At 58.1% G+C, this 11,757-nt stretch overlaps 1 protein-coding gene across 1 annotated transcript in view; it reads left to right on the forward strand.

Annotated features, from left to right (window-relative positions):
- NTRK1 (neurotrophic tyrosine kinase, receptor, type 1) overlaps window positions 1-6,835 on the forward strand; it is a 28,515-nt gene extending 21,680 nt beyond the window's left edge. Inside the window, exons 15-17 of the mRNA XM_015416490.1 lie at window positions 1,071-1,314; window positions 3,971-4,129; window positions 6,650-6,835. Of these exons, the coding sequence (XP_015271976.1) occupies window positions 1,071-1,314; window positions 3,971-4,129; window positions 6,650-6,835 (589 nt within the window). The remainder of the gene's footprint in view (window positions 1-1,070; window positions 1,315-3,970; window positions 4,130-6,649) is intronic.
- Window positions 6,836-11,757: the final 4,922 nt, after the last annotated feature.

Below are 11,757 nucleotides of genomic sequence, written 5' to 3' on the forward strand. Positions count from 1 at the left end.
GGCAGGAGCCCTCCCCCCCCCACTAATGCAATCTTCCCTTGCAATATTGATTAGATTAACTGTCTGAGAGGCTCAAATTGAGGGAGATTGGCCATCAGCTGGAATAAGCAGAGGCTCTCTCAATTGGCCCCCCAGGTATTGCCAATAGCCGGGAGCTGCCAACGGCCCTGCTGAGTGTCTCTGGGACGAGCGAGCGAGCGAGCGAGCTCCACAGCACGCCTTTGATGGTTATTGTTATCAGACGTGGCATTAATGGCTGGGCTTCAGTGGAGCCTGGGGTGCCTCACCCGCCACTGTCGGCCACGCTCTGTGTCAAGCGAGGCCCCCTCCCCGATGAGCAAGAGGGGAGGCTGCGGCCTTGCGAAGAGGCAAGGATTTGGGGAAGCCCCGCTCTAACCCTGCCGCCCAGCCCCCCCCCCGGAGAAGGGGGAGGGATTGGAAGGACCCGCTTCCTGTTCTCCCACCCGCCCCGCCGTCCTTTCCGGTAGCCTCTGAAGTGGCTCCAAGTGGTGCAAACTGAGCACTGTCCGTTCCCACGGGCAGGAGGGAGCATGGGAAGCGCAGGGAAGAGGTGCCTCTGCACACCACCCCGCCCGCTCGCCTGCTCGCTTGTTGTCGTGTTTCTGCCCCCACCCCCCCAGCCCAGGCCGGCCCAGGGAGGCCTACAGAAAGAATAGAAACAACACTAAGCAATTTGCATGATCCTAAAACCATATAAACAACCCCAGCGTTTAAGGTGCCAACAGATGGTGATCCTAGTAAGTCCTTCTCTGATCCCCATGTGCACACCTCTGGGCGGCGGCTCCACAGCCTCCAGGGCCCCGGCCGGCTTGGGCACCACTTCGCGGGCGGGCTTTGTGGTCAGCCTCAGATGTGCCCGCCACCAACCGCCCGGCTGGCCTTAACTGCCCAGGAAACACTTCAAGCAGAATTTGAGGTTTCCCATGGGATGACGGGGTGCAATCCTGCTCTCCGCACCACAGAAGCCCCTCGGAATAAAACGGCCGCCCCACGGGCCCCCCCCAGCGCTCCTGGTGACCCCAGGCCAACGACCCTCCCCCTCCCGGCAGGTCCCACGGGCCGGACGCAAAGATCCTGGACAGCAGCGGGAGCGGCCAGTCCTTTGGGCCACTGACCCTCAGCCAGATGCTGCAGATCGCCACGCAGGTGGCCTCCGGGATGGTGTACCTGGCCTCCCTGCACTTCGTCCACCGCGACCTGGCCACCCGCAACTGCCTGGTCGGCCGCAGCCTGGTGGTGAAGATTGGGGACTTCGGCATGTCCCGCGACATCTACAGCACCGACTACTACCGGGTGAGCGGGGCTCCTCCTCCTCCTCCTCCTGAGGAAGCCCCTCCTGGGCCCGATCTGGGGTGTCCTTGGTCATCCCCTCACCTCCGCTCTGGACTCTTCCCCCACTCTGGACTCTTCCCCCCCCCTCTCCTCCGAGGGCCTCCCCACAGGGGCAGAGTCCACCCCTCCCCTCCCCTCCGCCTCTCTCCTGGGTCTCCTCCTTTTCTGCCCGCCATGGGTCAGGCCGAGGTGGCGGAGGAGGGGTTGGGCACTGGCAGGAGATCTCCTTCCGTGTGGCAGCTTCCCCCAGAGACCTGCTGGAGGGTCCGTGCAGGCGGCTGTCAAAGGAGCCCGAGGCTGCCTAGGCGACGGGGGAGGGGGGCAGGGCCCAGCGGTTCCGAGCAGGCGAGTCCCTCCTTCCTCGAGGAGGGCATGAGGCCCGGCAGGCTGAGGAATGCCTTCTGGGAAGCCAGGGAAACACCCCCCACCCCCACCCCGGGCTGCTGCGGAGCGGAGCCGCAGGCCCATCAAGGCCGGCCTCTTTTCCCTCAAGGGCTCTGAAGGGATTTGCCTCTGCGACAGGCAGGGAATCCACCGGGGCCACTCCTGATTATCTTTTTCCCTTTTAGCTTCTGCCCTGGACCTCCATCCATATTTAATGGGGGCCTGTGGTGGAAAAACCTGCAAGCACTTAGGCAGTGGAAGCACAGGAGCCCCGGCTGGAGGGGGGCAGGCAGGCAGGCAGGGAGTTTCCATTAATTAAAGAGGGGAGAGAGGCAGATAGTGGGGAAAGTCTGAGCAGGATGGAGCCAGGAAAGTTCCTGGCTTCTTGAGGAGCTGTCTGCAGCTGCGTCCCAAAGCGCACCTTGGCTCACTCGCCTTTCTCTTAAGGGCACCGGCAGTCTCTTCCTTGCTCTCACGGCAGCCCACGTTTGGAGTGTGGTGGGGGAACTACCCCCTCTCCCCCCACCCCTAAAACGCAGGGGCCACATTCAATGTTCCCTCTAAGCTGTGAGCAAAAATTCTACTTTGTGAGTTACGGGCATTAAAGCTGCGAGCGAGCGATTTGGCTGCTGCATCAATCAGTTTGCTCTGGAGCCACATCCTCCCTGAGCTAAGGCAAAAATGTGTGAGCCAGAGGCTAAGAAACTGTGAGCTAGCTCACACTGACTCAGCTGAGAGGGAACACTGGCCACATTTCTCATCGCCCTGCCCCGGAAGGAGCCGAGAAGAGCCTCTCCATGTGAGACGCTGCCTGCCTCTGCAGAGCTCGCCCTCTTGGGGTTGTGGGGGGGGGACAGGGGAGCAGAGAGGGAGACGTCGGTTTGGGAGGCCTTTCTCCAAGCAGCACAACTGCTGATGGTCCAGTGACATAAACTGCCGGCCAGCAGAGGAGTGAAAAAGCAGAGTGACTCTTCCAACTGCAGAAGCCGTGAAAGGAGGCCGGAGAGTCGCTGAGCAAGCCCTCCTGCCTTCCCATCCCTGGGAGGAAACGGCTGCCGCGTCTCAGGCGCCCCGTGAGGGCAGCACTCCATGGCCATTTCCCCTCAGATCCTGGCCCGTGATCAAGAAGAACTCCCTGACAGTCAGAGCGGTCCCTCAGTGGGACAGGCTTCCTCGGGAGGAGGTGGTGGGCTCTCCTTCTCGGGAGGTTTCCAAGCAGAGGCTCGGTGGCCCCATCCGACAGCCATGCGGATTCTGTGGACTTGTGCAGGTCAGGAGGAGGGAGGGCAGGAAAGGATGAGGCAGGGCTCGGCTCTTGTAATGCTGATGACCACTTTGGGGTCAGGAGGGAATTTTCCTCCAGCTCCAGGCCAAACTGACCCAGGGATCCTGGAGGTTTCCTGCCTTCCTCTGGGCACAGAGCAGGGGTCCCTGGGGGAATGAGTGATATTTATCGTATGGCATTGTGTGCAGAATAGCCAATACACCCTAAGGTTGTCTGGCACCCAGACGTTCCAGCTCTTTTAGTGTTCTGCATCACTAACTGGCAAGCTAGACTTGTTTTCAAGGCAGGAGACCTTTCAGAGAGGTGGCTTGCCTGCCATGGCCTACCTCTGCGTCATGACGACCCTGGTATTCCTTGGAGGTCACCCTTCCAAAACACCAGCCAAGGCCGACCCTGCTTCGCTTCTGAGACCTGATGAGATCGGGCTAGCCTCCTGGGCCACCCACGGGGGCGGGGATGGGGAGTGGAGGGAGCGGAGGTACTGGTGGATTCCCTGCAGGGGGTTAGAACAGATGGCCTTTGGGTGGGGTAACTTCCAGCTCCGTGTTTCCATCTCCACTCATTAAACCTCTGTAAAAGGAAAGGAACTTCTTCCTTCAGTCCTGGTGGAGACCCCACACGACGGGCAGGCTCTGGTGGCTGGCACAGGCCTTGCATTCTTGGCAGCTACCAGTCCCCCACCCCACCCCATTAAACCGAGTGCCCGGCCTTCATGGGTTTTTATGGAGAATACCACACAGTCCCCCTGCCCCAAGTCCTCACAGCTGCGAAAATTTGGGGAACAAAGGTTTCTTTATCTTGCCATGTCCATCCATGTCCCCCCCGCCCCCCGCACACACACACACACACACACACACACACACACACACAGGGAGTGCCCTGGGGGTGTCTGGAGGATGGGGGGGGTGGCCTGCCGAGCGCTCACCTTCTGCCCCCCCTTCCCTGCAGGTGGGGGGCCGGACCATGCTGCCCATCCGCTGGATGCCCCCGGAAAGCATCCTCTACCGGAAGTTCACCACAGAGAGTGACATCTGGAGCTTTGGGGTGGTGCTGTGGGAGATTTTCACCTACGGGAAGCAGCCATGGTACCAGCTCTCCAACACTGAGGTAAGCGGCGACAAGCAGGAGTCTCTGTTTGTTGAAGCAGATGTTTCAGTGAAGCATTGAGAACCCCCCCCCAAAAAAGGGAGCAAACCCAAGCCAGTCTATTCAGAAATAAATCCAGTTTTCCTCAGTGTGGCTTACACCCAGGAAACTGTTCCCTGGACTGCAGCCAAATCATTTTGATTTCAAGGTGTTCCTGGAGTCCTGTTTAGGTTTGCTGCCACAGACTGTGACCGTGAGCCCCCTCCCCACGGACGGATCCCATCACGAGTCCCGCACAGACGTCCACTCCCTGGGTGGGGGGAGGGAGGGGGAGGGGGAGATGGCGCAAGAGATGCACAGGCCCCGCCTCCACGCCATCGTGCTGTGGTCTGCCTGTGCCCAAAGTGCAGGGGACGTTCCTGCCGTGTGCCCCATGATCGGCAGCGCTGCTTTTGAAACAAGGCGCCGACTCCCACCCTGTGCAGGGACTGAACACACGGCCAAGAGGGGTGGTCTGTTTGGGGTGGGGGCGGGGGGGGCAGACTCTGTGGCTTGGGGCCAGCCCGAGGAGCTGGGGCTTTCCAGGGGGTTTGAGAGCAGAGAGGGCTGCCAGCCAGCCAGCCAGCTGCCCTGTCCTTTTCGTGGAGGCCGAATGCACGGAAACGGGCCGCTGAAGCTTTTCATGAGATGGAGGCAAATTAACAGTCCCTGGTAAACAGCATCCTGTTAAAGGGATGGAGATCTTGTCCTCCAGCATTGGGCCACCTGACCCAGCGATGTTCCAGTTGTAGACGGGAGCCACCCGCCTCCCCACGCATGCGCGCGCGCACACACACACGCACACGCACACGCACACACAGACGGGCAGAGGCCACAGTGGAGCCTGGAGGCCATCCCCGTCAGCTTGTTGTTGGCCACGTTCCCTGCCTTGCCACCACCTCCTGCCAGGGCCGGCTCCAGCTTATTTTGCACCCTAGGCAGGGATCCCTTCTGGCACCCCCCCATGCGCCCCCTCCCCCATTCATCGCCTCCCCGTGTGCCGCCGCCCCCCACAATGCCAGTAGCTCAGAAAGTAGTATTTTTGCTCACATGACTCCACAGCTTAGAGGGAACATTGCACAGGAGTGTAACCATTTATCCAGGCAAGTCTGTTAAAAGCATTTTGTGCAGTGCAGGAGAGGAGAAATGGGGGGGGGGGTTGGCGCAGAGGACGCTGTGCTTGCAGTAAGCGCTTCTGGGCTCACTTGCCAGACTTGGGGAGAAAGAGGTGGCGGTCACCCAGTCAGAGCTTTTGGCAGGGGCGGGGGGGGCTGGGTGCAGTTTGGCGCCCCTAAGGGCCGGGCCGCCCTAGGTGAATGCCTAGTTCGCCTAGTGAGTGAGCCGGCCCTGCCTCCTGCGTTGTTTTTTGGATGTCTTACACTGTGAGGCTGCATGGTTCCCCTTCCTCTTTGCTCTGCAATCCACCTTGAGTCTCAGAGAGGCCGGTGGGCAAATTTCGGGTTTCAGCAGCCTCCGAGGCAACGGGCTGTCCTGCGTGGTTTAGCTCAGGAACACTCAGAATGGCCCGTTTCGCTTTGCATCCGCACGGAAGGAAGGAAGGAAGGCTGTGACCCTCCGTGGGCCACAGCTCTGCCCAGGAAGACCCAATCGCCTTTCACCCACGTGCCTGGAAATCTCTGCCAAGGAGGCAGGCACCGGTCTGCATTCACGCTACAGGGTGCTGCTGGCACTTCAGGATGTGTTTGCCGAGGGCTGCCAGCCAGGGGCCGAGAGACAACGAAGTGCCAGGGCCGGCCGGGGAGGGCCCGCCAAAGGGGGGAGGGAGAGGTGCTGGGCCAGGGGGCCCTGCTCACGGGCTTCCTTCTGACCTCTGAGTGGCCACGGGCTGGGTGGACTTCCTTCTTGGCCTTCTTGTGGATCCCTCAGTGCCCCGCTGCCAGAGGCCCAAAGCCCCCACCTGCTGGCCTGGCTGGCACTTCTCAGCAGTCTGGGCAGCCGGAAGGGCTGACGTGCCCCCCCACATGCCTTGTGCCCCCTCCTCTGACAAAGAGAAGCACCCCTGCTGTGCCCCCCCCCCCAGTTCCCTGGGAAAGAACAGTTTGCTGGCGGGGCGAGGGTACAGATGCCACCTGCGTGGAGAAAAAACGCCCAGCCCTTTAATGGAGGCTTTCAGGGATGTCACTTACCTCTATGCCATGAAAGGGTTCAGCGGCCCATTTCTACTCAGTGAGCTGGTGTTAAAGGGGCAGGACCTTCCCACCCCCGAACACACACGGTGGCTCCACTGGGATTCCTCCACAGCTGCCAGCTTCAGAGTGGCTCAAAGGTGGAATAATCAGCTGCCCAGGGAGGTGTGATGAGCTCCCCCCTTCACTGACGGCTTCCAAGAAGAGGCTGGAGGAATATTTGTCAGGGATGCTCTAGGCTGGTCCTGCATTGGGCAGCAGGGGGCTGGACTGGATGGTCTCTGTATGGCCCCTTCCCACTCTGTGTGTTTCTAGGATTCTATAACTGCCCCCCGCTTCTTGCCCCACCCCACAGGCCATTGAATGCATCACCCAGGGCCGAGAGCTGGAGAGGCCCCGGACCTGTCCCTCGGAGGTCTATGACATCATGCAGAGCTGTTGGCAGAGAGAACCGCAGCAGAGGCAGACGATGAAGAACATCCACAGCAGGCTGCAAGCCCTGGCCAAGGCCCCTCCGGTCTACTTGGACATCCTCAGCTGAGGGTGGGGGGGGGGACAGCCTCCCCATCCCCCTGGCCCCAGAAACTGGGTGTGCTGCACCAACACCGACCGGAGTCCCCACCAGGGAGTCCAGCTAAGGTTCCCCTTCGTTGCATCTGAGACTGGAGGGGGCTGGCAGCTTTGCAGCCTGGGTCTGCTTGCTTGAAGGGACCCTGCCACCTCTGCCGAGGCTGGAGGCTCAGACAAGGACCGAACTCTGGCCGGCTCCCTCAGCCTTTGCAGCGGTTTGCCCCGGACAACAAGCAGACACACGGAAGAAGGGGACCCTTTCCAAGCATTCTCTGTGTGTGTGTGTGTGTGTGTGTGTGTGTGTTGCAGACACTGGTTGTGGGGGTGCAAAGCACCAGATTCTTTCCCCCCCCGCGGGGGGGGCTGGGGTCACAGCTGTCTTGCAACTGAGGAATACTTGAGTATTTATTGTTCTAAGCTCTCCATGTATATTATTATAATAATAGCTTCTGACAGGATGCCCTGTGGATGAAGAGGGCTCATGAAATGGGGCGCATTGGCCGTCCAAGGCTGACTTGAAGTGGGGAAAGGGTGCGTGGTTGCGTGCGTGTGTGTGTGTGCGCACGCATATGATCATTCCAGGGGGCGGGAGGTAGATTTTGGGTTATGGACCAAACGAGCAAATATCACTTGAACTGAACCAAAGATCTGCTTGTGGGTTTCTGCTTTATATAAAGTCTAATTAATCTGGAAATTATTGAAATCTAGGCAGAAGCTTTATTGTGCCACATAAACTGCTTGAACATAAGATCAGCCATCCTGGTTTAGGGGAGGAGCCCATGAGCGCATCCTAGTCTGTTGTCCCTCCAGCTGCACCAACAACAGCACACACACACACACACACCCAGTGACAGATGGATGAACTCAGTTGGGACTCAAACTGAGCGGGGACACATGAACATGTGACGCGGCCCTGTACTGAAGCTGACCCCTGGGACTCCACCAAGGTCAGTAATTGTCTGCCCAAAATGGCAGCGCTCTCCAGGGCCTCGGGTGGAGGTCTTTCCCATCACCTCCTGCCTGCTTCCTTTTAGCTGGAGATGCCGGGGATTGAACCTGGGACCTTCTGCATGCCAAACAGAGGATCTGCCACTGAGCCACAGCCCCTCTTTACAGCTCTCCAGGGTCTCAGGCAGAGGTCTTTCCCACCACCTGCTGCCTGGTCCTTTCTAACTGGAGATGCCAGGGATTGAACCTGGGACCTTCTGCATGCCAAACAGAGGCTCTTCCACTGAGCCACATCCCTTCCCTTCATGCTTTTCAAATCTCTGACTGTAGCTGTATCAGAAGGAGACCTGCACTTCAACTACAGGCCAGGAGTTTCCTTGATACACCAACAACACAGTCCCGAACATATTTATTCAGAAATCCTCTTGAGATCAATGGAATCCAACCCCTGCTAAGTTAGTAGGAAACAAGGCGCTTCCCTTGGTAAGGCAGTATTAGCTAGCTGGGACCTGAAGCATGGAGTGCCCCAGAGGTCCATTCTATCCCCCGTGCTCTTCTGTGCTGAGCCTTTGGAAGCTGCCTCTTATGGCCTCAGAACCATACATTGAGTGGACAGAGGTGTTGGAGGTCACCTAGTCTCCACCTCTTGCTCACTGCAGAAATGCACAGCGACTGCATCCCTGGGAGATCAAGAAGTCCTTCAGGCTTTGTGGGGTGGGGACAGGGACTGGTGGAGCATGAATCGTCCCACCACCAGAAGGGATATTGCCTCTAGGCCAGGGGTGGCCAAACTTGCTCAATGTAACAGCCACACAGAATAAACGTCATATGTTTGAGAGCTGCAAGACAAATATTACACACACATTTTTATTGAAAGATATGGAAATTTGCTTTTTATTAAAATTAAATTAGACGATGTGAAAGAGCCGCATGTGGCACCTGAGCGGCAGTTTGGCCTCCCTGCTCCAGACCTTCATTCCTAAATTCGACACGCGCACATGTTGTGGTTGTATTACATGGTGGTTGATGTGCGGGGGGGGGGCAAAGTGTGATTGCTTCCTGGACTAGGTCCTCCTCCCACCCATGCCACAGTGTAAAGCCACAGAGGAGTCAGGAGAAGCACACCACTTGCCGGAAGACGGCTGCCTGCCGGAGCTCTGGGTAGCCCAAAGGGTCTCTGCTTGACCTTTGGAGCCAGTTCTGAAGCGAGACGATGCTGAGGCCACAGCCGCACAGCCACCATGTGTCTCATCCACTCGACAAGCCCCAGAGGCAGATGGGTCTGCGGTTCTTTCATTGCTGCTGCTCGCTTGCTGAAGGGCCTTCCTGGGAGATCCCCGCAGCCGGCGCCTTCTGGTGGGGCTTGGCTGAAGCCCCCAGCCCGGAAGGGGACCCATTCCATGCAGCGGCATCCCGGGAGCCGAGAGGAGACAAGACTGTTGCCCCCACCCACGCGAACAGGCTCAGCGGCCTGCCTCTCCCCCGCTCACCCACCCACCCACCGTGCTGCTTGCTCAAGACAGTCTCTGGGCAGGAGGGGTCTGTGGCAGGGCAAGAGCGGGCAAGAGGTGCCCCAGGCCGCTGTGGCAGAGCCGTTCTCAAAAGAACTTAAGAGATGCCAATGTTGGATCAGGCCAAAGGCCCTTCCAGTCCAACACTCTGTGTCACACAGTGGCCAGAAATACCAGTGCCATCAGGAGGTCCACCAGTGGGGCCAGGACATTAGAAGCCCTCCCACTGTTGACCCCCCCCCCAAGCACCAAGAAGACAGAGCATCACTTGCCCCAGAGTCCCTATCTATGTTGTTGTTCAGTCGCACAGTCGAGACCAACTCTTCGCGACCCCATGGACTAGATCCCGCCAGGCCCTCCTGTCTTCCGCTGTCCTCTGAAGTTTGCTCAGTTTCATGTACATTGCATCGATGACACTGTCCAACCATCTCATCCTTTGCCGTCCCCGTCTTTTTTGACCTTCAATCTTTCCCAGCATCAGGGTCTTCTCCAGTGAGTGCTCCCTTCTCATTTGGTGGCCAAAGTATTTGAGCTTCAGTTTCATTATCTGGCCTTCCAGGGAACAGTCAGGGTTGATTTCTTTGAGGATTGACTGATTTGTTCTTCTTGCAGTCCAAGGGACTCTCAAGAGTCTCCTCCAGCACCATAGTTCAAAAGAATCTATTCTTCGGCGCTCGGCCTTCCTTATAGTCCAGCTCTCGCAGCCATACATGACTACTGGGAATACCATTGCTTGGACCATGCGTATTTTTGTTCGCAGGGTGATGTCTCTACTTTTTATCATGCTGTTTAGGTTCGCCATCGCTTTCCTCCCAAGTAGCAGGCGTCTTTTAATTTCATGGCTGCAGTCACAGTCTGCGGTGATTTGGGATCCCAGGAACGTGAAGTCTGTCACTACTTCCATGACTTCCCCTTCTATTTGCCAAGGAGTGATGGGACCGGATGCCATGATCTTAGTTTTTTTGATGTTGAGCTTCAAGCCCACTTTTGCGCTCTCCTCTTTTACTCTGAGTAAGAGGCTCTTTAGGTCCTCTTCACTTTCTGCCATTAGAGTGGTATCGTCTGCATATCTGAGGTTGTTGATCTTTTCCCCAGCAATCTTATATTTTCCCCAGAGTCCCTATCTATACCTTGTGGCTAATAGCCACGGATGGACCTCTGCTCCATATGCTTATCTAATTCCCTTTCGAAGCCGTCCGTACTTGTAGCCGCCACCACTTCCTGTGGCAGTGAATTCCAAGTGTTAATCACTCTTTGGGGGGTCAACAGTGGGAGGGCTTCTAATGTCCTGGCCCCACTGCTGGACCTCCTGATGGCACTGGTATTTCTGGCCACTGTGTGACACAGAGTGTTGGACTGGATGGGCCTTTGGCCTGATCCAACATTGGCGTTCTTAAGTTCTCCCTCCTCCCCTGAGAGGAGAGGCTGCCGGGGTGGAAGTGCCGTCTCCCCTGCTCTCCTGCTCAAAGGAGGCGGGGCTGAGGCGCTGCATCCCACCAGAGGGGAGGTTCTCCTGCCCCCCTAAGCCAGCTGCACAGGCCAAGGTTCCCCCGCTCTCTCCCGCTGAAGGCTGCTGGCAAGTCCCTGCAGCTCGTTCTGCCAGCCCCCACCCACCCAAAGGGGCCTCAGATAGTTTCCCCTGAGCAAGCAGAATAGGGCATGTTAGTCAGGAGGCAACCTCTGGGGCAGGAAAGGGCTACGCTGGCACCGGGGAGGGGGAGAGGTTTCATGCAGCAGGAGCTCGTAAGGGAACACGAGAGAAGCCCTCTTGGATCAGTCCAGTCCAACACTCTCCTGTGTCCCACACATGGGCCAAAAACCAGGTGGCCTCAGGAGGTCCACCAGCAGGGCTCAAGATATACCCCCCACCCCCACCCCCACACAGGGTTAAGCCGTTGCTTTGGATCAGCACACGCAGGAAAAGTGCAGGGAAGGGGTGACTGAGATACACGTGGTAACAGGAAGCCTCTCTACTACTTCATGGGTGAAGAAAACTTACGAAATCAGGAAGGATGTGGGGTTTTCACACCGGTCACTGCAACTTCTGGGTGGTGGGTGGCATTGAGGTGCTGGTTGGGACTCAAGGTGACTCCTGGCTTGGCTCAGTTCGGATGCCCCACCCGGGCTCTAGGCCCAGCATGGGATGGGCCAGTCCACTCCACCAGGCCCGTGTCTCTGTGCTGGGGAGCAGAAGGTATGGCGGGAGATCCCGGAAGTCCGTGGAGGGCACCGACACACCCACAGCAGCTGCCAAGTCAGGGTTCCCCAGCAGGTCCCGTTTCAGTCCTAGTGGCACGGATATCCCAGCCAGACATGTGCTACTGGGGACAGGAAGCCATGTTGCTGTTGGTGCGCGCTGCTCTCTTTTTAAACATGAAACCCTGACTGGATCTGCATTCCCATAGAGGAGGAGGAGGAGGAGGAGGAGGAGGAG

The sequence above is a fragment of the Gekko japonicus genome, unplaced genomic scaffold (genome assembly GCF_001447785.1).
Source record: "Gekko japonicus isolate JY-2015 unplaced genomic scaffold, Gekko_japonicus_V1.1 scaffold2456, whole genome shotgun sequence".
Lineage (NCBI taxonomy): Eukaryota > Metazoa > Chordata > Lepidosauria > Squamata > Gekkonidae > Gekko > Gekko japonicus.